General features: G+C 44.2%; 1 protein-coding gene across 4 annotated transcripts; it reads right to left on the bottom strand.

The window, feature by feature from the left end:
* Nucleotides 1–5,312: 5,312 nt before the first annotated feature.
* Nucleotides 5,313–26,058, bottom strand: LOC308235931 (uncharacterized protein). Of its 4 annotated transcripts, none has more exons than XM_080645179.1 (6): nt 25,880–26,048; nt 25,073–25,226; nt 23,812–23,957; nt 21,852–21,978; nt 8,784–8,857; nt 5,725–7,601 (listed from the first exon to the last, which is right to left on the bottom strand). In XM_080645179.1, exons 3-6 carry the CDS (start codon nt 23,824–23,826, stop codon nt 5,835–5,837), a joined length of 1,983 nt encoding a protein of 660 aa, XP_080501305.1. In that variant the 5' UTR covers nt 23,827–23,957; nt 25,073–25,226; nt 25,880–26,048; the 3' UTR covers nt 5,725–5,834. The 4 variants fall into 4 exon arrangements, with proteins under 4 accessions (XP_080501307.1, XP_080501305.1, XP_080501308.1 ...); XM_080645182.1 differs by having other exon boundaries at nt 23,812–23,897; nt 25,880–26,040; XM_080645181.1 differs by lacking the exon at nt 25,073–25,226 and having other exon boundaries at nt 5,313–7,601; nt 23,812–23,897; nt 25,880–26,058.
* Nucleotides 26,059–27,405: the final 1,347 nt, after the last annotated feature.

Here is a 27,405-nt window from a genome sequence, read left to right as displayed (position 1 = left end):
GGAAACCCGGGCATGTGCCCTGACCAGGAATCTAATCTCACCTCCTGGTTCATAGGCCCATGCTCATCCATTAAGCAACACAGGCCAGGCCACAATGTTTAGTTCTTACATTATACTAGAATCCTGGTGGTGTCCCTCCGGCTGGCCTGCGGGGATCTGGCCAAAACCGGCTCTCCTACATTCCCCGAGGTGGCCCGGAGTGTGAGAGGGTGCAGGCCAGATCAAGGGATGCCACCATGCACAATCAGGTCCTGGGAGGAACAGCGGGAGGGCTAAAGGGCGTGTTCACCCATCTTGCCCAGTCCCCATCAGCTGGACCCCAGCACCAAGCTAACCTACCAGAGCGTCAGAGTGTCTGCCCCTTGGAGGTCAATGCGTGTTATAGCGACCCGTCAAATAATTGGTTGCGCCAAAACCGGTTTGGCTCAGTGGATAGAGCGTCAGCCTGCGGACTGAAAGGTCGCAGGTTCGATTCCGGTCAAGGGCATGTACCTTGGTTGCGGGCACATCCCCAGTGGGAGGTGTGCAGGAGGCAGCTGATCGATGTTTCTCTCTCATCGATGTTTCTAACTCTCTATTCCTCTCCCTTCCTCTCTGTAAAAAGTCAATAAAATATATTTTAAAAAAACAACAACAGCAAAAACCAATTGGTTGGACACTTAGCATATGTAGGATTACAACCTATTTGACCGTGCATCCTGACTCCTGAATCCATTTCTTTTGTTTTCTATTTGCGAATGATCTGTCAGGTATGGATAACAAACCTGCCAAATAGATACACTGAAGAAGACACTGGGACATATTGAGCCTATTTCTGGATGGCAAAATAGGTTCAGCAAGGGCTTAATCCAGCTGTGGGCAAACTACGGCCTGCGGGCTGGATCCGGCCTGTTCGGCTGTTCTATCCGACCCGCGGAGCCGAAAGAGCAGAGGGTTCTCTTGCTCTCCCCACCGCTCCTTTACTTTGAATTTATATTAGTTCACACAAACACTCCATCCATGCTTTTGTTCCGGCCCTCCGGTCCAGTGTAAGAACCCATTGTGGCCCTCGAGTCAAAAAGTTTGCCCACCCCTGGAATCAATTGACTTTAAACCGACCATGTTTCTTCTGTGCCCAGGGAAATTGAGTAGCAAGCCTGCAAGTATTCAAATGCAAAAATTGTCCTTAAAGAATGGCTACCGGCGGGAAGCTGATTTCAAACAAGCCACATGTAAATTAGCATACTGGGAGAGTGCGCTTCTATATTGGATTGCCTTGTGTCTCCCTTCCCCCACATCCTGCTTACTTCGGGGAAGCAGAGGAACAGATCTGGCTGCGTATTTTTTCATGCTTAATAGATAACACAGATCTTAAATTTTTTCTTTCTTTTTCGCTTTCTGAAGTAATAACTAGCACCCAATTTGGCCAAATTTTGCATTTCCCTGGGAGTTCTTCTATAATTTTTAAACAAAACTTTAAGTAATCTCATTGCGGGAGAGCGGATAGCCCTGCCCTCTCCTGCCACCTTTGAATTTCTCCGCACCGGAGGCGGTTTCAGTAGTGGAGTTTCACTTCTTATTACAGATTCTAGATTCCAAAAAGAAATTAAGATTTTAATTTGAACAAGAAACCACATTCCTTAAGCATGCAAACCAAAAGTCTAGAATAAAATACTTTATAACCTAATTCTGCCCCATTAGCCTTGCTGAAAAAGACATTCCCACCCTACTTACAGATTGCAACTTCTGCAACTGATTGTAGGATTTTGTGCGGTGAATTTCCCTCATCTATACGGTGATTTCTTCCCCACCTTTTCGGTGAAATCTTCCTTTCTTCGCTCTAGGCGAAAATATCTTCCCCTCCAGATGTCCCACACCGAAGGTGCCAGTTGCGAGTGTCCCCCCCCCCCGCCCCCACTTCCTGGGTGGTTCAGGGGTCAGGTTCAGGGTTTGGGCTCTGGAGGAGGCCTTACACAAATGAAATAGACAACAAAGTATAAATTTGGCAATTGGGGGCCAGGCGGGAGCCCAACTCAAGGGGAAGGACTTCACCCTGCTCTGGCCTTGTGGTCCCTTTTATTCAGGTTTTGGGATCCACCCATAGCTCAAGGCAGGCAATTCCAGTCATAGCCAATCAGCAAGGATTTACATAAAACTAAAAGGTGTAAGTTGCTTTAGCTACCATTGTCTCAACTAAACAGTGGGTGGTTGGCTCTGACCTTTCAAAGCTTCAAGGTTGACCAGCCTTCCAGGTTCCTTGTCCACACCTCTCTGCTAGTGAGGACAATGGGCGGCTTTCAACAACCCACAATAATTTTTACAATATGTGTTAGTGAATATCGAATATGAAGTTATTTTTCATTGAAAAAGGTTCCATCTAGCCCTGACCGGTTTGGCTCAGTGAATAGAGCAACGGCCTGGGGACTGAAAAGTCCCAGGTTCGATTCCGGTCAAGGGCATGTAACTTGGTTGCGGGCACATCCCCAGTAGGAGGTGTGCAGGAGGCAGCTGACCGATGTTTCTCTCTCATCGATGTTTCTAACTCTCTATCCCTCTCACTTCCTCTCTGTAAAAAGTCAATATATTTAAAAAAAAAATCAATAAAATATATTTAAAAAAAAAAAGTCCCTGGTCCAGATCAGTCCCAGTCACAAAATATCAGAAAATACATATACATAAGAATGCCCCATGGGTATGTCAGAAAGTAGAAGAATATTGAACATCTTGTTTCTGTAATGAGTTTATCAGCCCTTTGGATGGGAACATGCATAGGAACTGATGTTTACAACCTTGTCCAAATTCAGCACTGGACACCGGAGAATAAATGTGGGGCTTTCATTTTAATCTGTTTACCAGCTGTCCCCAGAACTTACAGTGATGGCTTGGGAAACACTGAGCGGACAGCTAATGCCAATGGACATACCTCTGCTCAGGCTGTGAATATACAAAATACCTTGGCATCCAAAATCATAAAAGTTTTAAACTGCAAAGCTGCCATGGTCTCTGAGGTTCCTCTAGAAACAATGACCAACATTAGGCTGCATTCAAGAAATTGAGATTAAATTCTCTCTCATCATTGATATTTCTAGCTCTCTCCCTCTCCCTTTCTCTCTAAAATCAGTAAAAATATATAAAAAGTAAATAAATAAAAAAAAATATATATATATATATATAAAAAGTGAGAATAAAACCTGTTTAACAAGGGTTAATTTCATCCCAATAAATAAGTTAACAGGATAACAATGAGAAATTCTTAAAGTTTCCAATGAAAATCAGGACAAGAAAAATCATTCCAATTGCTAAGTACACAGATGCCAATTTGTGGTATTCCAAAACTTCATATTCGTATTAAAAACTATAGGTGTCCGCATGAGAACCCGAATGGTGGGCTACCTCCTTCATGAAAATAAAGCAAAATATTTGCCAAATTCTGATGTCAGTCATTGCATTATAAATTCCAAACTACTGAGTGGAAGTTACAGGGGCTTGAAAGGCTGATGTGGGACAGGAAGCTTCACATGCTGTGGTCATAGCACTGCAAAAGGAATGGCAGTCTAGAAGATAGAGTGAAAAATGAGAAAAACAGGAAATAGGGAATGAAAGAAATAGAATTAATTTTTCTGAGTTCAGCCAGCAGTGCAGCCTGGGAAAGGTGTCCTCTCTCCACCTGCAGAGTTCATGCTGATTCTGCATCCTGGGTACAACAATGTCACTGGTATTGCAATATTCCTCTTAATTATGGAAAACCTATTACACAGACAGCACTGTCCTGAGTGTAGTTCTGGTCACCTAAATGCGATAACCACAAATTGACATGCACTCAAAAAGTTTTCAGCTGAACACAGTGGCACAGAAGAGGAAGTAACTTTGATGACATCATTTACAAAACTCAAGAACTACTTTAAGAGATTTATTCAATAGGATTATTCTGTAATAGAAGAAAATAGTGCGCCTTACAATGTACCCAATATTCCATGGGAAATTGTACACAAGCGAAGTTCATATAATATACAACAGCTCACAGATCTTTAAGGCAGAAACGATCAACCCCATGATTTCACACATACACCAGGAATAAAACAGCACCATCAAGTGATATGGGAATAGAATAACATTAATATTTCCTTCTCAAAAGACTTCCAATGATTTCAATATACATGAGATAACATTCTAAATAATTGTACATATAGAAACATCAATTCTTTTGATATATTCAAGGATACAAACATTACCTAACTACATTTAAAGTTTGGAGGACACTGTGTAATAAACCTTCTGATGTAGAACAATACCTGAAACAAATTTTGGCTACTGATCTAGTCTGAATTCAGTGATACTTTAAAGTTCATAATCAATTACATACTTGGATAAAGTTTACATCTTTAAAGTCACGTAAGGCATAAATTCCTTGGAGTTTTATAAACTGTATATTTTAAACAAAAGTCCTTCCTCCTATATCATGAATGTAGGATTTCTACCCAGTTACAATCCCTAAGACTGGAGCCAAAACCGGTTTGGCTCAGTGGATAGAGCGTCGGCCTGCGGACTGAAGGGTCCCGGGTTCGATTCCGGTCAAGGGCATGTACCTTGCTTGCGGGCACATCCCCAGTGGGAGGTGTGCAGGAGGCAGCTGATCGATGTTTCTCTCTCATCGATGTTTCTAGCTCTCTATCCCTCTCCCTTCCTCTCTGTGAAGTATCAATAAAATATATTTTAAAAATAAATAAATAAATAAATAAATAATCTATTAAAAAAAAAAAAAAGACTGGGGCTGTAAGTCCAATTTCCCACATTCTTCAGTTGTAAGGTTTCCCTCCTAAAGAAATTCCAATGTGAGCCATAAGCTACAGATGCTGATTAAAAGACTTGAGGATAATGTTTGCTTTTGTAATTTCTCCCCAGTATGAATTCTGATGTTGGGTAAAGTTTGCATACTGAGTAAGCTTTGTCACATTCTTTATATCTGCTGGACCTCGATCCAGTAATAATTATCAGATGTTGTATGAGACATGATGATATACACTGATATCCTCAAATGTCTGATAATGTGTAAGATCTTATTTTATCACTCTCAATGTAGCTTCAACCTTTGAAGTTTAAATCCTTGGATGAAAACTTTGTTATTGTTTCTCTTTAGAATGATTCCTAAAATTTTGAGTAGGTTAGACCTCAGGTTAAAGGCTTTCTCACATTTTCTACAGTGTAAAGCTTTCCTCCACTATAAAATCTCCGATGTTCAGTAAATTGTGAGCTGCGTGTAAAGGCTCCAGCCCAAACTCTACATTTGTAAGGACTCTATTTTTTTTAAATATATTTTATTGATTTTTTTTTTTATAGAGAGAAAGGGACAGGGATAGACTTAGAAACATCGATGAGAAACATCAACCAGCTGCCTCCTGCACACTCCCTACTGGGGATGTGCCCGCAACCAAGGTACATGCCCTTGACCGGAATCGAACCCGGGACCCCTCAGTCCGCAGGCCGACGCTCTATCCGCTGAGCCAAACCAGTCCGCAGGACTCTCTTTAGTATGACGTCTCTCAGGTACAGCAAGACATGAACGCTTTTTAAAGGCTCTTCTACGTTTTTCACATTCATAAGGCTTCTTGCCAGTATCCATTCTGTAATGTTCAGTAAGTTCTCACTTCTGGTAAAGGACTTATGACACTCCTCACATCTGTAACTCTTCTCTCAAGTATGAACTCTGCTGTACAGTAAGGCAGGAACACTGATGAAAGGCTGTTATATTATCTACGTTTATAAAGCTTCTCTCCAGTGTGAACTCTCTGTTGCTTAGTAACGGATGGGGACTGGCTAAAGGCTTTGCCACCGTCTCTACATTTATAAGGCTTCTCTCAAGTGTGAACTCTCTGATGCCTAGTAAGGCCTGAGGAGTTGACAAAGGATTTGCCACATTCTCTACATTTATAAGGCTTTTCTCCTGTGTGAATTCTCTGATGTGCAGTAAGATTTGAGGACCTGCTAAAGGCTTTCCCACATTCTCTACATTTATAAGGTTTCTCTCCAGTGTGAACTTTCTGGTGATTAGTAAGGGTTGATAAGTGGCTAAAGGCTTTGCCACATTCCCTACATTTGTAAGGTTTCTCTCCAGTGTGAACTTTCTGATGATTAGTAAGGGATGTGTACTGGCTAAATGCTTTACCACATTCTCTACATTTATAAGGCTTCTCTCCAGTATGAATACGCTGATGACGATTAAGATATGAGGAGTAGCTAAAGTTTTTGCCACATACTTTACATTTATAAGGCTTCTCTCCAGAATGAACTCTCTGATGATAAGTAAGGTGTGAGAACCGGCTAAAGGCTTTGCCACATACTTTACATTTATAAGGCTTCTCTCCAGCATGAATTCTCTGATGATAAGTAAGGTGTGAGAACCGGCTAAAGGCTTTGCCACATGCCATACATTTATAAACCTTATCTGCAGTATGAATTTTCTGATGGCGAGTAAGTTTTGAGGACTCACTGAAGGCTTTGCCACATTCTCTACATTTATAAGGCTTCTCTCCAGTATGTACTCTCTGATGTAGATTAAGGGAGGAGGAATATCTAAAGGCTTTGCCACATTCTCTGCATTTATAAGGCTTCTCTCCAGTGTGAACTTTCTGATGACGATTAAGGGAGAAGGACTGGCTAAAGACTTTGCCACATTCTCTACACTTATAAGGCTTCTCTCCTGTATGAACTCTATGATGTGTAATAAGGTTTGAGCGCCACCTAAAGGCGTTGCCACATACTTTACATTTATAAGGCTTCTCTCCAGAATGAACTCTCTGATGATAAGTAAGGTGTGAGGACCGGCTAAAGGCGGTGCCACATTCTCTGCATTCATAAGGCTTCTCTCCAGTATGAACCCTCTGATGATTAAGGTAAAAGGAATCGATAAAGGCTTTGCCATATTTGCTACATTTATAAGGCTTCTCTCCAGTATGAACTCTCTGATGTATAATAAGGTTTGAGGGCCAAATAAAGGCTTTCCCACATTCTGAACATTTATAAGTTATTTCTTCCCTATGATTTCTATGATGTTGAGTATATCTTGAGGACTGACTAAAGCCTGTTCCATTTTCCCTGAGTCTGTAAGGTTTTGCAATAGTATGAATTCTTCCCTTATGTACAATAAGAGATGAATGACATTTAAAGGCTTTGCCACATGCTTTACATTTGTAAGGCTTCTCTCCAGGATGAATTCTCTGATTTACAGTGCAATCTGAAGGCCAAATAGATGTTTTACCAGAATCTTTACATTGATAAGGTTTTTCTCCATTATGGATTTTTTTCATTTTATTTAGATTGAATATTTGACTTAAGATGTTCCCACATGAATTCCATTTGTAAGCCTCCTCCTTATCATGAATATTCTCTTGTTCAGTGTAATTTGAAGACTGTTGAAAAGACTGGACACATTTATTCTCTTTGTGTGTCTTCTCCACAATAGGAAAAATCTGACGTATATTGTGATTGAACATTTCGTCAAAGAATCTTCCACTTGTATAATGGTCCTCTGCAAGCTCACTTGTCCGATGATTAAGATGTGACTCTTGCTTAAACTTTTTCCAATGTTCAATCCAATGATAAATGCTATCTCCATTATGTGTACTCTGGTGATAATGGGAGATAGAAAGGCCTTTAGTGACAGTTATAATTTCATTAAACATGTACACTTGTTCCGTAAGTACCATTTTGTGATACTCATTAAACCAAGATAGTTGTATAAAAAAAGCTATACTAATATATTAAAATTATAGACAAAAAATAAGCACAAAGCACTGTCAAAGGAAGAAGGATGAATCCTTCTTTAAAAGATTGCTTATTTTCCCAGCAAGCATGTCTCAGTATTTGAACTTCGATGTCTCAACAAGAAGGTCATGGTTCCATTTCCAGTGAGAGCACATGCTCTGATTTTGGAATTGGTCCCCCATAGGAGGCATGCAGGAGGCAGCCAAGGAATGATTCTCTCTCATAATTGATGTTTTCCTCTTCCCTCTTACTCTCTGAAATCAATAAAAATATTTTTTAATAAAAAAAACATAAAAGATTGCCAAATTGAGCACATTTTAATTTTATAGGTATATTATAAATCTACACATTTTAGAAATGATTGAATGAAAGTTTAATCCCACCCTACATTTTAAACAATTCAAATGATTATTTACTCTACAGACTATGTGAATTCCTAGTTTATCCAGATTTTCTTCCCAAGAATGCATAACAGTAAAAAGTTGTTTTCAGCCCTCAAGTGCATAAACACACAGATCTCCCAATGTAACTGAACTTAAATTGGGAGGTTTCTCAAATGCATTAATACACATAACCTCTTTAGGTAAGAAGAATTTCGTTATGATAACTAGAGTGCTGGTGCACGGTATCGTGCATGGGTGGGGTCCCTCGGCCTGGAGGGCGATAGCCCAGTCCCGATGGGGATGGATGGGGGCCAGCCAGGAAGGACCACAGCCAGGGAGGTACCATTGGTAGATCAGTGTGTTTCTCCAGGGCGTGTCCGGCCCTCTCACCCAGTCATCGGCCGGACCCCAGTAGCAAGCTAATCTACTGATCGGAGCATCTGCCCCTGGTGGTTAGTGCGTGTCAGAACGACTGGTTGAAGGGTCGACCAAATGGTCAACCAATTGGTCGGACACTTAGCAGATTACGCTTTTATTACATCAGACTATTTCAGATTAGTTCTGTTTATATTGATATCCTCCATTCTCATCACATTCTTCCTCAAATTCTAAGGTTTTCATTAAGTGTACATTGTCAAAGCGACACCATTTATATCTTACCAGTATTATTTCAGGGAATAAATCTTGTATTCCGGGCTTTGGCATAAAGGCATGGTTACCTTTAGGTAGTAGAGCTGAAAGAAAACAAATATTTAGGTTTTGACAATTAGGTGAGTGCACTTTGAACTTACCAGCAAGTATTGACCAAATGACATTTTGGAGTCCTCTAAGAGCAAGTGCAGAATTCAAACAAAGCTCAAGACAGGTACAATGAAGAAAACTCACATGAAAGAGGAACAAAGAGTTGCTTACATTTACCAATGGTACCTGCTCAAAGCCCTTGGAACACAATAGCAATATTACAAAAACACTACCAATTCCCAGTTTCTTAGCTGGAGAGAGAGAGAGGAAGGAAGTGCGTGTTGAATGATCTCCCTGTTTTGAAGCATCTTAAAGAACAAGTGTCTGTTGTGCGTGACACAGAGTGAGAACAGAATGGTGGTACACGGTGAGTGCCCTGTAGCGGCTGCTACTAAGAAACAATGAGAAATTGAGCACCACAAAGACTGTGGTATTGAAGATGTATATGAAGCCTGAAAAGATACCGTGGGTCTGAGAAAGAAAGAACATTTCAACTGGGAAATTAAACAGAGAACTGAGCCAAGATTACAGATCCTGGCCCTAGCCGGCTTGGCTCAGTAGATAGAGCGTCAGTCTGCGGACCGAAGGGTCCCAGGTTCGATTCCAGCCAAGGGCACATGCCTGGGTTGCGAGCTCCATCCTCAGGGCGGGGCGTGCAGGAGGCAGCCAATTAATGATTCTCTCTCATCATTGATGTTTCTATCTCTCTCTCCTTCTCCCTTCCTCTCTGAAATCAATAAAGAAATATATTTGAAAAAAAAAAAAAGAATACAGATCCTGAAAACAGTGTTGACCGAAAGAATTTCTTCCACAGATGGTTATTATTTGTTTCCTCCTATAGAAAGCATGTTCAAAAGCCCACTACTTTACAATTCTGGAATCTCAACAAAAATATCATGTCATTCAAAAAAGTGTACCATCAGGAAAAAAAAATAAATGTAATCAAACTGGCACTACATTAATGGAAATATATTAATTACCTGAAAAAGAATTAAACTAAATATCTTACAGCCCAAAAGAAAACAAAAAGACAACTAAATAATATCACCAAAATATTACATAAGCAAAGTGAAAATAGAATGAGAAAGTATTTTGTATTTTATAAACATCACATTAAAGGGAAAATCGAAAACTATAATACCAGAATTAAAAAATACAGTAGTGTTAGAAGCCACCCATTGTCTTCACTAGCAGGTGTGGACAAGGAACCCGGAAGGCTGGTCAACCTTGAACCTCTGAAAGGTCAGAGCCTCCACCCATTGTTTAGGTGAGACAATGGTAGCTGATGCAACTTCCACCTTCTAGTTTTATGTAAATCCTTGCTGATTGGCTATTACTGGAATTGCCTGCCTTGAGCTATGGATGGATCCCAGTCTTAATAAAAGGGATCGCTAGGCCGAAGCAAAGTGGTGTCCTTCCCCTTGAGTTGGGCTCCCACCTGGCCCCCAATATTTCCAAATTAATATTTTCTAGTCTCTTTCATTTGTGTGAGGCCTCCTCCAGAGCCCGAACCCTGAACGTGAACCCTGAACCACGCGAGACGTGAAAGGGGTTCACTACAAACTGGAGCCCAAACGTGTTACACTATACAGTAGAATCATTAGTGAAAGATATGTTCAACTTAAAACATCAAAGAATTTGTCTGGCAGCAGTGGCTCAGTCGTTGAGGTTCCATCTATGAATTAGATGGTCATGGTTTGGTTCCATGACAGGGCATAGGCCTGTGTTGAAGGTTCAATCCCCGATCATGCAAGAGGGAGCCAATTGATGATTGTCTCTCTTCATTGATTCTTTCTCTTCTATCTCTCTAACCCTCTCCCTTCCTCTCTGAAATCAATAACGACACATTTTTAAAAAATTAAATAATCAAAGAATTTGTACATAAATCATTAAAATATTAATTCATTAAAATTTTTATTAAGAAAAGCCAACAAACGTGGAAATATGAAGACAATTTAAGGAATTTCTAAGACACTAACAAATCGACCTCCAAGAGGATCCCATAAAGACACGATAGTGAAAAGGAGAATGTAGCTTATACAAAAAATTAATCTTTTAAGATCCTGACAATTGGAGGAAGAGACATACAAATGCAAGCAGCTCAATGAAGTCTAAGTAGAATGAATAGAAATGTGAGAACAGATTAAAAAAACAATGAGAATATCATGAATTCCAGAATACTACCTTAAAAGCATAAAAAAAAAACTTCTCTTGGAAAAAACAGCTCCTCTAAGATCATTAGGAGGTTCCTAAGTGGAATAATATTGGGGGTAAAAAAAGGGCATGAAATAAAACACGAACTGATAAATGAACAAAAACCATCTAACAAGAATACCAAAAAAACAACTCATCAAGAATGGAGAGGAAAAAACTTTTCCAGTTCCAAAACTTTCTCATTATCAGACCTTCTCATTATTAGACGTGCCTTATAAATAATCCTTAAGAAATATACTTCTGGAGGTAACTTATAGTCTACACAGCACTAAAATGTGAAGATTCCTTGTATGTAGAAAAGTTAGAGAATATAAAAATTTGTGGTGTTCTAAAAGAACACACATATCCCTTTGATTTCTCCTATGGAACTTTAGAAAATAAGGTATTTTAAGTAGTTCCCATGGTCACAGCAAAGAGAGAAAATCCTTAAAATGATCACATTAACAGGTGGCAGAATTCTGTATTGCAAATCACAGACTGCATTTCCAATCCTATCTAATAAAAGAGAATCATGCAAATTGACCGTACCTCTGCTACGCCCACCAGCCAATCAGAGTGAGTATGCAAATTAACAAAACAAGTATAGTGGCAGCCACAGACCAGAAGCTAGCAGGAGGCTTGTGTTGCCCCCAGCGATGGAGGAAGCCAAGCTTCCCGCCTGCCCTGCCCGACCCTGGCCTCCACTCAAGGCCACAAAGTTTCAATTATAGAAGATAAATAAATCCCAACAAAGATGGCGGCAGCCATGGAGCTGGAGCGAGCAGGGGGCTTGGGTTGCCCCTGGCGATGGAGGAAGCCAAGCTTCCCACCTGCCCTGGCCAGCCCTGACCTCCGCTCAAGGCTACAAAGTTTCAATTACAGAAGAAAAATAAATCCCAGATACCTGCTTCCAGCCGGCCCTGGCCTCTGCTCAAGGAGGCGCTGAAAAAAAAAAAAAAAAAAAAGGAGGGGCTGGGAGCTTGGGTCGCCGGGGGGCGTGGTCAGCCTGCAAACAGCCATCAGCTCCTCACCCAGGTTGGCCAGGAATCCCAGCGGGGACCCTCACACCATGAGGGTGTGGCTGGCCTGCAAACCACCACAGGCCCCTTGCCCAGGCCGCCACATGCCCCAAGGGAACCCCCACCCTGATCCAGGACACCCTTCAGGGCAAACCAGCCAGCCCCCACCCATGCACCAGGCCTCTATCTATACTAATAAAAGGGTAATATGCTAATTAGACTGGGAGACCTTCCAGGAGACCTTCCAGACGTTCTTCTGGACAAAGCCATGGTGGCAGGGCGGAGGTAGAGGCGGTTAGAGGCCAAGAGGTGGAGGGCAGTTGTGGGTGATCAGGCCAGGATGGGACGGCAGTTGTGGGTGATCAGGCTGGTGGGGGGCAGGGCCGTTGAGGGTAAGCAGACCAGCAGGGGGGCTAGTTGGGGACGAGTAGGCTGTCAGTGGGGGTCAGTTGGAGGTGATCAGGACAGAGGTGGGGGGGGGCAGTTTGGAGTGAGCAGGCCAGCAGGGGGGCATTTGGAGGTGGGCAGGCCAGTGGGGAGGGAAAGTGGGGGCAAGCAGGCCAGCAGGGGGTCAGTCGAGGGTGAACAGGCTGGCGGTGGGGGGCAGTCGAGGGTGAACAGGCTGGCGGTGGGAGCATTTGGGCGAGAGCAGGCCGGCAGGCATAGTGGTTAGGGGCAATCAGGCAGGCAGGCAGGCAGGTGAGTGGCTGGAGCCAGCAGTCCCGGACTGTGAGAGGGATGCCCAACTGCCGGTTTAGGCCCGATCCCTGTAAACCGGCAGTAGGACATCCTTCAAGGGGTCCCAGATTGGAGAGGGTGCAGGCCGGGCTGAGGAACACCCCCCCCCCTTGTGCACGAATTTCATGCACCGGGCCACTAGTCTATACTAATAAAAGGATAATATGCTAATTAGACTGGACACCTTTCGGACATCCAACCGGATTTTCTTTCAGACAAAGCCACGGTGGTGGGGCCGAGGTATAGGTCATTAGGGGCGATCAGGCCAGCAGCAGAGGGCACTTAGGGGCGACCAGGCTGGCAGGGGAGGGAAGTTAGGGGTGGTCAGGCTGGCAGGCAGAGGCAGGTAGGGGCGATCAGGCAGGCAGGGAAGCAGTTAGGGGCAATCAGGCCGGCAGACGGAGTTGCTTAGGGGTGATCAGGCAGGCAGACAGAGGCGGTTAGGGGTGATCAGGCAGGCAGGCAGAGAGGTTAGGGCACCAGGCAGGCAGAGTGGTTAGGGGCAATCAGGCTGGCAGGCAGAAGTGGTTAGGGGCCATCAGGAAGGCAGGCAGGAGAGCAGTTGGGAGCCAGCAGTCCTGGATTGAGATAGGGATGTCCGACTGCCCATTTAGGCCCGATTCTGGTAGGAACGGGCAGTCGGACATCCCTGGAGGGGTCCCAGATTGGAGAGGGTGCAGGCTGGGCTGAGGGACACACAACCCCGTGCACGAATTTTGTGCACTGGGCGTCTAGTAATATATATGCATATAATTAATTTCTCCTAACATAGTACATAAAACTAACCAACAAAGTTAGCTGTATTCCTGTACATTAAAGAAATTAATACAAAACAACAAATTAAGAATGTGTTTACATGAATAACAGCATAATTGAAAATGAAATATTAATACTTTACTTCCTAAGAAGGTGCATGATTTATATGATGTCAATCATAAAATACTAATGGCTGCCCTCTGCAGTGTGCTCAGTGGTTTGAGCATGGGCCACCCACCAAATGGTTGCAGGTTGGATCCCAACCCCATTTGGGACGTGTGAGGAAGCCAAACAAACAATGTGTCTCTCTCACCATCGGTATTTCTCTCTCTCTCTCTCTTTTCTTTTTTTTTTTAATATATTTTTTATTGATATTTTACAGAGAGGAAGGGAGAGGGACAGAGAGCTAGAAACATCGATGAGAGAGAAACATCCATCAGCTGCCTCCTACACACCTCCCACTGGGGATGTGCCCGCAACCAAGGCACACGCCCCTGACCGGAATTGAACCCGGGACCCTTCAGTCCGCAGGCCGATGCTCTATCTACTGAGCCAAACCGGTTTCGGCTCTCTCTCTCTTTTTCAATCCACCCAGCCTGTCCTTCCCACTCTCTCTAAAACTCAATGGGAAAAATATAATCCGGTGAGAACTAAGAAAATAAAACATATATATATATATATATACACACACACACACACACACACACACACACACAAACATACACATTGCTGGCTGTAATTAAAGAAGAAATCAGTAAGTTGGAAAACACATTCCATGACCCTACTGTGAAATGCTAACAGTATCAGCTGTCATTAGTACCCAAAGTGACCTAAACCTTCAAAGCAATCCCTATCAAAGTCCCAGTGACACTTTTGGTGGAAACAGAAAAGCTGTTTCTAAAATTAATGTCAATATCACAGGACTCCATGTAACCAAAGAATCGTGAAAAGAATGTGTGAGATTAAAGGCTTTAGGCTTCCTGATTTTAAAACATACGTCAAAGCTTCTGGTCAGCTCTAGCCGGTTTTGTTCAGTGGACAGAGCGCAGGCCTGTGAACTGAAAGGTACTGGATTCCATTCCTCTCAAGAACACAGGCCAGGGTTGCTGGCTTGATCCTAAGTAGGGAATATGTAGGAGACACTATCAATGATTCTCTCTCATTATTGATATTTCTAACTATTCCTCCCTTTCCCTTCCCTTCTGAAATAAAATCCTATATAATAAAGAGGAAATATGCAAATTGACCGTCACTCCACCACAACTATGGTGGTGCCCACAGCAGAGGCCAAGTTCCTGAGGCTGTGCCCCCAACCTCAGGCTGCTTCCCCTGCCCGGCGGGTCTTGACGGGGGACCTCAGGCCGCGCCCCCGGGCCCTGGCACCAGGCCAGGGAACCTGAGGCCGCACTCCACGCCCAGTGGAGCGTGATGGGGGACCTCAGGCCATGCCCCCGCCCCAGAACCAGGCCACAGGACCTGAGGCTGCACCCCTTGCCCTGGGGGACCTGAGGCCATGCCCCTGCTCAATGGGGACCTCAAGGTGCACTCCCTGCCCCAGTGCTAGGCCAAGGGACCCCAGGCCGCGCTCCCCGCCCAGCGGGGCTTGACAAGGGAGGGACCAGCCGGGTCTGGATCTAGCCCAATGGGGGGGGGGTGGCTGGGTCTGGGTCCCGCGCAATTTTGAGGCACACGTGGGTGGGCGGGGACTTGACGCAGGATCCTGTTGTGCTACCCAGACTCTGACAGGTGGAGGATTTTCATATATATTTTACTAATTTTCTTTCATCTCTGACACTTGTATTATAGAGAAAGGGCAAATAGCAATATTAAAATATTTCTTCTAATTAATCCCCTTTTAATGTGCACAAATTTCATGCACCGGGTCACTAATCCTATCTAATAAAGAGAGTATGCTAATTGATCCTCACGCCATCACAAAGAAGGTGGTGCCCACAGCCAATAAGGAAGGAATATGCCAATTGACCCTCACGCCATCACAAAGAAGATGGCGCCCACAGACAATAAAGAGGGACTATGCTAATTGACTGCAACGGCCTCAAAGATGGCAGCACCCACAGCCACAAGATGGAGGTGCCCAGTCCCCTCAGCCCCACCACGTGCCTGCCTCTGGAGTTCCCCAGGCCCCTCAGCCACCCCAGTCCCCCAGCCGCCAAGGGCCAGCCCGAGGTGCAGGCAAGCCTCGGATGGTGGCTGCCCAACTGCTTAGGCCGCCCGAGGCTCAGGTAACCAGGGCCGGCGGAGGCTTACGCTGCCGGCAGTGGCAGCAGCAGAGGTGTGATGGGGGTGTCGCATTCCCCTGATCGAAGGGTTGCCTCCCGCCTCTGAGGGCTCCTAGACTGTGAGAGGGGGCAGGCTGGGCTGAGGGGCCCCCCTTTCAGTGCATGAATTTTCATGCACTGGGCCTCTAGTAAATAAATAAAAAATTATAAACAAAGAAACAAAAAATACCCTGTAATACAGAGATTAAGAGAAATAATGAAGGTAGAATGAAAGGCCTAAAAAGAAATTCTCCTGAATAGGGTCTAAAGATCTTCACCAAGGGTGCCTACACCACAGATAAGAAAAGGACATTCTCACCATGCCCCAGTAGCTCAGTGGTTTAGAGTGTGGTCTCTCTCTGTCTCACTGTCTCTCTCTCCCCCTATTGCTCTCTTCCTCTAAATTGAACAAAAATAGAGTATAAAGTAGTGCTGGCTGTCATTAAACAAGAACTCAATAAATGAACTACACATGCAATGACCTTAAAGTGGAATGCTAACAGTATAAGCTGTCACGAGTCCCAAGGTTGACATAAACATTCAAAGCCGTCACTATCCATGTCCCAATGACACTTTTCACAAAATTAGCAAACCTCATCCTAAAATTGGTATGAAACGACACGGGACACCAGGGAACCAAAACAACCATGGGAGAGACAATATAACCTTAAAGGCATCATGATTCCTGATTTAAAAAAATATATCAAAACTGGTGTTATCCAAAAGTATCATCTACACTTTAAGACACAGGTAAACAAAGGTGCATGGTAGGCCCTGGCCAGTGGGGCTCAGGGTTAGAGCATCATCCTGTGCACTGAAGGGCGGTGGGTTGAATGCCCGTTAAAGCGCACATAGCTCAGTTGCAAGTTCCCACCCCACCTAAGTTAAGGTGCGTGCGGAAGGGGCAGTCTATGTCAGCCGTGGGCAAACTACGGCCCGCGGGCCGGATCCGGCTGTTCTATCCGGTTCTCTTGCTCTCCCCTCCACTCCTTTACTTTGAATTCACACAAACACTCCATCCATGCTTTTGTTCCGGCCCTCCGGTCCAGTTTAAGAACCCATTGTGGCCCTCGAGTCAAAAAGTTTGCCCATCCCTGGTCTATGTGTCTCTCTCACATCAATGTTTCCCTCTCTCTTCCCCCCCTCCTTGCTCCTACCCTTCCACTCTCTCTGAAAAGCAAAGGAAAAAATGTCATGTGAGGATTAACAACAAGTACAAAAAAGAAGCACTGTAGAATAAAGAAGCTGCTTACAACTTCTCCCGCATGAGGTAAAATAATCTTCTACAAGGGTGCCTATACCACCAAAGAAGTAAAGGATAGTCTCACATATATGGATAGTGTTGAGATACTTAGATGTCTACGTGGAAAAGAATGAGTGAAGTTAGACTGTAATTGAACACCATATACAAATATTAAACCAAAATGGATAAAGATTGAAACATACAGCTAATAATAACTAAATCTATTGAAAGAAAAGTTACAGAAAAGTTTTCATTATTTTTCTTAAATACATTTGAATTGATTCCAGAGAGGAAGGGAGACGTAGAGAGAAACAGAAACATTAAGAGAGATTCATTGAGCCAAAACCGGTTTGGCTCAGTGGATAGAGCGTCAGCCTGCGGACTGAAGGGTCCCAGGTTCGATTCCGGTCAAGGGCACGTAACTTGGTTGCGGGCACATCCCCAGTGGGAGGTGTGCAAGAGGCAGCTGATCGATGTTTCTCTCTCATCGATGTTTCTAACTCTCTATCCCTCTTCCTTCCTCTCTGTAAAAAATCAATAAAATATATTATAAAAAAAAAAAAAGAGAGAGAGAGATTCATTGATTGGCTGCCATCTGCATGGCCCCTACTAGGGGGTCGAACCTGCAACCTGGTCATGTGCCCTTGACTGGAACCGAAACCGGGACTCTTCGGTCCACAGGTTGACACTCTATCCACTGAACCAATCCGGCTAGGCCATAGAGAAAAGTTTGTATGATATTTGATTTTTTTTTATTATAGCACTAAAAGGAAAGGTAAATAAAACAAAATAGTCAAAAGGCATTACGCCCCATATAAAAATAACTTCACATTAAAGCAAATTTTCAGTGCGTTCAAAATACAAGCTGTATAAGGGGAAAACATTTCTGCAAAGTATATTATCTGATAAGTAAATATCCAGAATATATACAGACCTTCTATAAATCAACATGAAAACAGAAGTAACACAACTTTAAAAATGTCCAAAGCGCCCTAACCGGTTCGGCTCAGTGGATAGAGCATCGGCCTGCGGACTGAAGGGTCCCAGGTTCGATTCCGGTCAAGGGCATGTACCTTGGTTGCAGGCACATCCCCAGCAGGGAGTGTGCAGGAGGAAGCTGATCGATGTTTCTCTCTCACCGATGTTTCTAACTCTCTATCCCTCTCCCTTCCTCTCCGTAAAAAATCAATACAATATATATTTTTTTAAAAGAAGAATACACAATAGGTAAAGACAGATTCTTCACCAAGTAGTGTGACAAAAATGGAACAGATACATGCAAAAAAAATAAAACTAGACCCCGTTCATAGGCCATAAACCAAAATGAACTCGGCATGGATTAACAACTAAAATAAAAGACCTGAAAACACTAGGAGAAAACAAAGTCAATGAACTTTACCATCACTCTTAAAAATACTGGTTTGGATATATCTTCCTAGGCCTAACAAAGAAGCCAAAAAATAAGGAAATGAGATGACAAAAGAATAAGTTTGGCATACCAAAAGAAACCACAAAATAACAAGAACAAAAGTCCAGCAATGTTACAGCCTCAAAAGCTAAGGAGCCAAAATATATAAAGAACTCTCACAACTTTACACCAAAAGTCAATATGATTGAAAAATGGGCAGAGGACCTGACTAGACATTTCCCAAACAAGACATAAAGATGCCCAATAAACATATTAAGTTATGTTCAACGCATTCATCATCAGAGAAATGCAAATGGACACCACCGTGAAATACCACCAAACACCTAACAGGGTGGCCATCATCCATAACTCAAAAAACGACAAGTATAAACGAAGTGGAGAAATGAGAACATTCATGCACTGTCAGCAAAATTGTAAAAACACTGGTGCAGCTACTGATAAAACACGATGGAGGATTTTCCAATATTTACAAAAGGTACCAGGTAACACAGCGATTCCATTTCTGGGGATTTATACAGAGAACACAAATTCAAAAAGATATACCCACCCATATATCCACTGCAGCACTATTTGCAATAGTGAAGATATCGGACTGGGAAAAAAAATAACTATTTTATAATGATGCTGTTCCATCTATATATATAAAAGCCTAAGTGACCGTTATGACCAGTCGACAGCTCAACTGGTTGCTGTGATGCACACTGACCACCAGGGAGCAGAAGCTGAACACAGTCAGTGCGCTCCCACAGCCGGCCAAACTCCTGCGATCCCTCCCCAGAGCCGATTGGCCCTGATCGGGACTGGGCGATACAGCGATAACCAGCCGGGCCAAGGGACCACACCCCTGCATGAATTTGTGCACCAGGCCCCTAGTTTAAAATAAATTAAAAGACTTCATTTGACTTGACATGTAAGGAGACAAAATTTATATCTCACCTCATCTCCTTCAAGATATGACTCACTATGTGTTTATTCCAGAAATGACACAATAGCTGCAAATATCAACTTCCATGTTTTTAAATATAAAACTATTAATACATTTCACATTTTTGAAAGGCAAATACATAACGAAGTTTCTATTTCAATCCATTGTATTAAAATGGAAACCCCCAATGTATCAACTCAAACATTAAAGAAAAAAGAACAATAAACATGGCATTCTCAGCAGACAAAAAAACAAAGAAGCTACAGGTTGAGAAAATATATTTGTAACAGTCAACATGGCCCAGCTGGCAAGGCTCAGCAGTTGATCATCCACCTATGAACCAGGAAGTCACAGTCCGATCCCTGGTCAGGGCACAATACCAAGTTGCGGGCTCGATCCCAAGTAGGGGGTGTGTAGGACGTAGCCGATCAATGATTCTCTCTGATCACTGATGTTGCTATCTCCCTCTCCCTTTCTCTCTGACATCAATAAATATATATATATATATTAATAAAAAAGTCAACATGTATAGGACAATTATGCAAAACACACAAAGAAGCCTTCAAACTCAACATGGACAAAAGAACCAACATGACTGAAAAGGGCCCAACACCGTAACGCACAGCACTACAAAACATATGCACACAGAAAATCAGTGTGACAAGATCCTGCACGTCTTAGGTCACTAAGGAAATGTACATTAAAACAATGAGAAGGAATAAAGAGCAGACTCAAGCAACACTCGACCACCACCGAACAGGTCAGAATCCAGAACACTGACCCCTCCAAATGCCTTTGTGATGGTGGAGCAACTGGAACACCAATCACTGCTGCTGAAAATGCAAAATGCTACAGCCCCTTGGGGAGAGAGTCTGGAGGTTTTTATAAAACTAAATATACGCTCATCATGGGATCCAGTAATTGGGCTCCTTACTGCTTAAACCAAAGAGTTAAGCCTTTTATCTACATAAAAGCCTAGAAAGGGGCTGTTTATTCATAATTTACAAAAATTGGAAGCAATGCAGCCCTAACCGCTTTGGCTCGGTGGATAGAGTGTCGGCCTGCGGACTCAAGGGTCCCAGGTTCGATTTCAGTCAAGGGCATGTACCTTGGTTGCAGGCTTATCTCCAGTAGAGGGTGTGCAGGAGGCAGCTGATTGATGTTTCTCTCTCATCGATGTTTCTAGCTCTCTCTCCCTCTCCCTTCCTCTCTGTGAAAAATCAATAAAATATATATTTTTTAAAAAAATTGGAAGCAATGCAGAGATTCGTCAACAAGTGAATGGATAAATACACTGAAGGACGTACAATGAAGTCTTATTCACTACTATAAAGAAATAATACATCAAGCCATGAAAAGACATGATAGAAACCTAGATACATAGAACTAGTGAAAGAATCCAATCTGCCTGCCCAGGTAGCCCAGTTGCTTAGAGGATTATACCGATATAATAAAGTTGTAGGTTTGATCTCTGGGCAGGGCACATACAAATAAATCAATTAATGCCCAGCTGAAGTTTCTATCTCTCTCTAATTCTCCCTTCCTCTCTGAATTCAACAAAATCTTTAAAAAATCAAAAAAGAAAATACACTGTGAATTTTGACAGAACCTTTTCCATTTCAAATCCAATTTGTCCTCTGGCCAGAAGACATGGCAGAATATTAAAATATTTTAATATTTTATAAAATGATTTTCGAAATTTTATTATCTGACAGTACCTTAATTAGTGTAGACAACATGTAAAGTGTACAAACATTGAGTTCCTAATTCACATCACAAAGCCTTTCTCTTCTACACCAAAGAATCCCCAATTCGTTCCTTTTTTAAAAAATATATATTTTATTGATTTTTTACAGAGAGGAAGGGACAGGGATAGAGAGTTAGAAACATCAATGAGAAAGAAACATTGATCAGCTGCCTCCTGCACACCTCCCACTAGGGATGTGCACACAACCAAGGTACATGCCCCTGACCGGAATCGAACCTGGGACCCTTGAGTCCGCAGGCCGATGCTCTATCCACTGAGCCAAACCGGCCAGGTCCCCCATTTTGTTCCTTTTTAAAAATATATTTTTTTTATTGCTTTCAGAGAAGAAGGGAGAGGAAGAGAGAGATAGAAACATCAATGATGAGAGAGAATCATTGATCTGTAGCCTCCTGCATGCTCCCTATTGGGGAGCCAGTGGGCAACCTGGGCTTTGGCCCTGGACCAGAATCTAACCTGGGACCATTCAGTCCGCAGGCCACCGAGCTTATCCACTGAGCCAAACCAGCTAGGGCCCAAATTTGTTCCTCGAGAGCAAAAATGTACCATAGAAAGCAGAAGCCCCTTAGAGATGTCATAACAATAAAGGAAATAAAATAGTGGGGGTGGAGTAGGAACTCCGGAAGGAAGTTATCCTCACCCAGGGAGGCCAGGTTGCTGTAGTTCTCCACCATCACATCCAGGTACAAGTTCCGCTGAGCTGGGTCCAGGCACTCCCACTCCTCCTGAGAGAAATCTATGGCCACATCCCTGAAGGTCAGCGGTCCCTGAAAGAAAAGACAGTTACCAAGAGGTCACCAGAGGAGTTCATAACGTCACTCCAACATGAAAACGGGCGTAGGAGAAGAGGTGTGAACCTAGGGGAGCATCCTGAATCACCCAATAAGATCACTTTGTCCCAGTAACATTCTCTGATGTGTTTTCTGACACTGACAAATGAGGATGACACATGTACACAGATCCACAGTACAGATTTTCCTTTACAAGAAAATAAACTTTAAAATGAAAGCATAGCCCTAGCTGGTTTGGCTCAGTGGATAGCGTGTAGGCCTGCAGACTGAAGAGTTACAGGTTCAATTCCAGTCAAGGGCACATGCCTGGGTTGCGTGCTCGATCGGAAATAGGGGGTGTAAAGGAGGCAGCCGATCAATGATTCTCTCTCATCACTGATGTTTCTATCTCTCTCTCTTTCTCTCTCCCATCCTCACTGAAATAAAAAAATATATATATATATTTAAAAAAATAAATTAAGGCATGGACACAGGCAGATGGATATCTGAGTGCTTGTTTGCATTGTTCGGGTCAGTGGTGTATATTTCTCAGCTGTAAATGTGAGGGTGGGTTGGGAGTATATGGACTTCTTCTCAAGTGTAAAGCAGACACGACGAAATGAACTTCGGTGAAGACACAGATTCTGATCCCGGTTCTGAGATGGGGCCTGTGTTTCCACGTGTCACAAGCTCACTTTTTACTTGTGATTTCAATGTTTCCGCATCAGGTGCCATACTTGTGAACACACAGAAAAAGAAAACAGGAAAAAATTCATACGGAACTTTGAACTAAAAGAGTCGTTAATGGAATTTACAGTTCTCATGGAATAGGACACATATGACCCATAATCCTAGTGGAAAATTTAACACGAGTAATCTTAGGATAAGATTATTCTGCCTGGCCGAAACCGGCTTGGCTCAATGGATAGAGCGTCAGCCTGCGGACTGAAGGGTCCTGGGTTCGATTCCGGTCAGGGGCATGTAACTTGGTTGCGGGCACATCCCCAGTGGGAGGTGTGCAGGAGGCAGCTGATTGATGTTTCTCTCTCATCGATGTTTCTAGCTCTCTATCCCTCTCCCTTCCTCTCTGTAAAATATCAATAAAATAAAAATAATAAAAGATTAAAAAAATGTATTATTCTGCCTGGTCCAGCTGGTGTGGCCCAGTGGTTGAGTGCTGCCCCATGAACCAAGAGGTCAGATTCGATTCCCGGTCTGGGGACACGACTAGATTGTGGGCTCAATGCCAGTGTGGGGTGTGCAGGAGGCAGCCGATCAATGATTGTCTCTCAGCACTCACGTTTCTATCTCTCTCTACCTCTCTCTTCCTGTCTGAAATCCATAAAAATGTACTTGAAAAAAAAAAAAAATACCTGAAATCCTGTTTACCGTTTAGGCATAGAGACAGGGAAATATAGATACTGCTTTCACTGACAATCATAAGAAAAAAGAAATAAGGAATGGAAAACAACCTAGAAAGGCAAGAACATCAGAAGTAGAGAAATATGGAGAGGAAGGAGCCCCAGAGACATGAAGGGGAGCTGAGAGGAAGAGGGGTCCTGGTGAACCCAAGTGGGGGCAACAGAGGGGTAGGCACTTCAGATAGCCTGGTTCAGAGGAGAATTGGGGGGAGCGAGTGGAGGGACAGAAAGGGGGGGTTTAGGGATGACGGGGCAGAGGAAGAAGCAGCACTGAGTCAGCCAGCTGTGGGGAACAGGACAGACTATAACAGGCAGCAGAGGGGACACAGGCGTGGGAAGGGAAAGAGAAATATATCAACAGATGTTAGAGGAAAAGCAAACAGCCTCTGACCCAGGACACATCTTTTACCTGAGAAGCAGCCATGTGGTCCTGGTCCTGATGGGGTCTGGGTTGTTTCCTCAGGTGACAGTATATTGAGGAGTCACAGAATGTGCCTTCAAAGATGACAGCACAGCCTGTTAATCAGCTCCCCTCACACTCACAGTCAGAAGGACCTGGAAATGAGGAAAAGGCCATGCCCTCCTGTCCTTGGTCACAGGAGAGTCAGGAACAATGAGCTCCTCCATGGAGACCACACGGTGAGGGGTTTTATTCTGTCTTCAGGTGTCTGTCCTTCCAAAGACTTCCACAAACTCCTACAGCATTGAGAACATGGGCTGCTCGACTGAACCCCTAAACCCAACACAACACCATTACCTCACCTGAAAAAAGCCTGCCCTGGGGCCCATGACAGGGCATCTTTAACGAGTTCCCTCCTGGGGCCTGCGAGGCTCCCCCAGAGCTGTTTTCAGTAGTGCTGGGCACAGACAGCAGACCCAGCACACCTGAGACCTCTGGGTAGTGGGAGGGGTTGAAGGAGGAACTAGTGCACGTGCAGGTTTCCCAGGTAGATTTCCTTCCTCCTTTCCCAGGAAATTACGGAGAATAGACCTTCATGCTAAAGCCTTTGGGGAAAGTTAGCTACTGAAATATGCTCATCAAATGACTTCTCCATGAATAGAGGGGCTCTGTGGGAACCACGTTCCAGTTCAACCCAATCCACCCTTTAATATTTTCAGAGAATGGACAAGAGGGACTTAGGGGCCCTAACCGGTTTGGCCCAGTGGATAGAGCGTCGGCTTGCCGACTGAAAGGTCCCAGGTTCGATTCCAGTCCAGGGCATGTACCTTGGTTGCGGGCATATCCCCAGTGGGGGGTGTGCAGGAGGCAGCTGATCGATGTTTCTCTCTCATCGATGTTTCTAACTCTCTATCTCTCTCCCTTCCTCTCTGTGAAAAATCAATAAAATATATTTTTAAAATATATATATTTATTTTTTAAAAAGATCATTGACATCCTTACCAAGTGCACGCTGAGATCGCCTCATATTGCTAAGTGCCAATGGATGTCTCGAAGTACGATAGACAGTAGAAAGGATGCAGGGCTCAGTATCTGAACTACATACAATATATTTAAAACCAAAAACAATTAGGGTTGTTTCTTTTTAATGTAATGATTTGTAGGTTTAAAGCGTTAAAAAGGTGGAGACCACACTATACTAAGAAAATAATTATAAGAGGTGAGTGTGATATGTCACCAATGCTGATTTCAGAAGTTAATGACCACTTACATGAATTAAGATAGAAAAAGCAAATTCATGGATCTACAAAAAAGATTGGTGCTTCTAATATTCCTTGATATTAGTCATTTCTTGTCCCACGTCACCTCCTTCTTGCCATTCCAGGAAATGACAAGGGGCCCATCAGGAACAAACCAGTCTCTCCCTGTGTGAATAAAGTTGCAAATGAAAGCAAATAATTATAAAATTTGCAAGCTTTATGAACTGGGGATTTGTAATTCTCATTCAAATCTGTTTAAACAACTCAAGAGTTAAATCCTTCCCAGTACCTCCCACACCCCCTATGGGCCCCTCTCTGTGGGCCCCTCACTGCCCTTTCTCCCTCCCACGTGTCTGTCTCTCTCACTCCCTCTCCTGACCCCCCAGCCCGGTTCCCCGACCCCGCAGTCACCGCTCCCACAAGGCCCCTCCCTGCGGGCAGGTCACCTCTTCTGGGGACACCGCGTTCTTCCCCCTGAGCCCCACCCCATGGAAACTGTGCTCCCCTGGCATTCAGACCCCTTATTAATGGGGGTGGGCCTAGGAAGGCGGGGTGCAGACCCCCAGGCCGGGGAGCCATCCGGGCTCTTTGGTGGAAAGCGCCGGGCGGGGGAGGGGCGCAAAGGGCGGGAACCCACTGACCCAGACTTTCAGCCCTGCGGGGAGGATCGGCGGCCCCGGGAATGGTTTTCAGCAGGAAAACCGCGCGGCAGGCGGTGGCCCACAGCCAAAGACGGACAGACCGCGGGCCGGGGCCTCAGTTTCCGCCCAAAGGAACGCGGCGCCTCCACTGCGCAGCCGCCCGGGACGCGGACTCACCGCCGTGAGGGGCTCCGGGGCGGGGACCTCAACAAGGACTTCAGCGCCTGCAGCGCCCCTCAGCCTTCCCTGCTGGGAGGAGGACGGAGAGCAGCAGCTTTAAAGCACAAACACCTCCTCAGGGGGAACCGCCACCTTCCTCTCCACAGCCGCTTCCGCGTTTGCAAGAAACTGCGCATGCTCCTCCCTGCGGGATGGGCGGGGCCAGAGCCTGAGCTGAGCGACTCCGCGATGGGGGCGGGGCCGAGCTGCAGGGACAGAGGGAGGGAGGGAGGGAGAGAGGGAGGGAGGGCGGGGCAGGAGCAAGGGGGCAGCCCTGGTTCCCTCACCTCCTCCCACAGGGACAGCCCTTCCTGGTGGAGTTCCCACGTCATTGTTGGGGTTTTGGCTGGTGACGCGGCTGTGAAAGGATTCACATGGGAGAGAAGAGACAGGAGCAGAGAGAGGGCGTTTATTTTACTTCTTTTTTAAAAAAAAAATATTTTATTGATATTTTACAGAGAGGAAGGGAGAGGGATAGAGAGCTAGAAACATCGATGAGAGAGAAACATCGATCAGCTGCCTCCTGCACACCTCCAACTGGGGATGTGCCCGCAACCAAGGTACATGCCCTTGACCGGAATCGAACCCGGACCCTTGAGTCCGCAGGCCAACGCTCTATCCACTGAGCCAAATCGGTTTCGGCTATTTTACTTCTTTAAAGGGAGGAAAGGGCCAGGTGCCCTTTGATGGCACAAGGCTCCCCAGGTAGAGGGGCTGTTCTTTTATTAGGGTGCAAGCGAGTAAATGGCAGCTGTGGCAAAAGCATAAAGAGGGGAGGAGGAATCTGGAATTCACACAGAAGTTTCCAGATCCCAGAGGCTGTGCTTAGAGCTACTGGCTGGCCTGCCCTTCAGCTGCAGATGTCCCAGGGAGGTGTCTTTCCCAGGATCTTCACAGGCCGGTAACACATTCTCACAGTGAAGTGACAGAGAATTCAGAAGGCGGGCAGATTGGGTTTGAAACCAGAAACTTTCTGCCTCTGATTTGCCTGGATCCTCAAACCCTCAGTGAAGAGGGGGGAGGGGAAGGGCAGCCTGCTCTCTCAGCCCCTCCCTGTCCCCCCATCTGAATGGAGAGGCAGCTTGAGTTAGGGAAGCAGGAGGGTGGGGGTGTCAGAGACAGACCCAGATATCCATTCATGGTTAGGCACCTGATGAGATAAGGTCCAATCCAACACAGTGGGAAACAGATTTTAATTTATGTATTTTTCAAAGCATAAAATTTCTAGTTGTAAGTTGTGGTCTTTGTGTTCTGGGAATGCATTTTTAAATTATTTTTTTTTTTTACTTTAGTAGTCCCTATAGCCTAGTTAATGGGACATTGATATTAATGTAGGATGTCTCCTGTTAGTATTCCTTATAATTGGGAAGCAGTACAATTTTAAAATCAACAATATTTAAAACAGTTATCAGAATAATAACTATTATCAGTTTACTTATTCCCATCACCATTTTTTATTTATTTTTATTATTTTCCAGTATTTT

The sequence above is a fragment of the Plecotus auritus genome (assembly GCF_963455305.1).
Source record: "Plecotus auritus genome assembly, chromosome: 10".
Classification (NCBI taxonomy): Eukaryota; Metazoa; Chordata; class Mammalia; order Chiroptera; family Vespertilionidae; genus Plecotus; species Plecotus auritus.
This window is presented reverse-complemented; position numbering and strand designations above follow the sequence as displayed.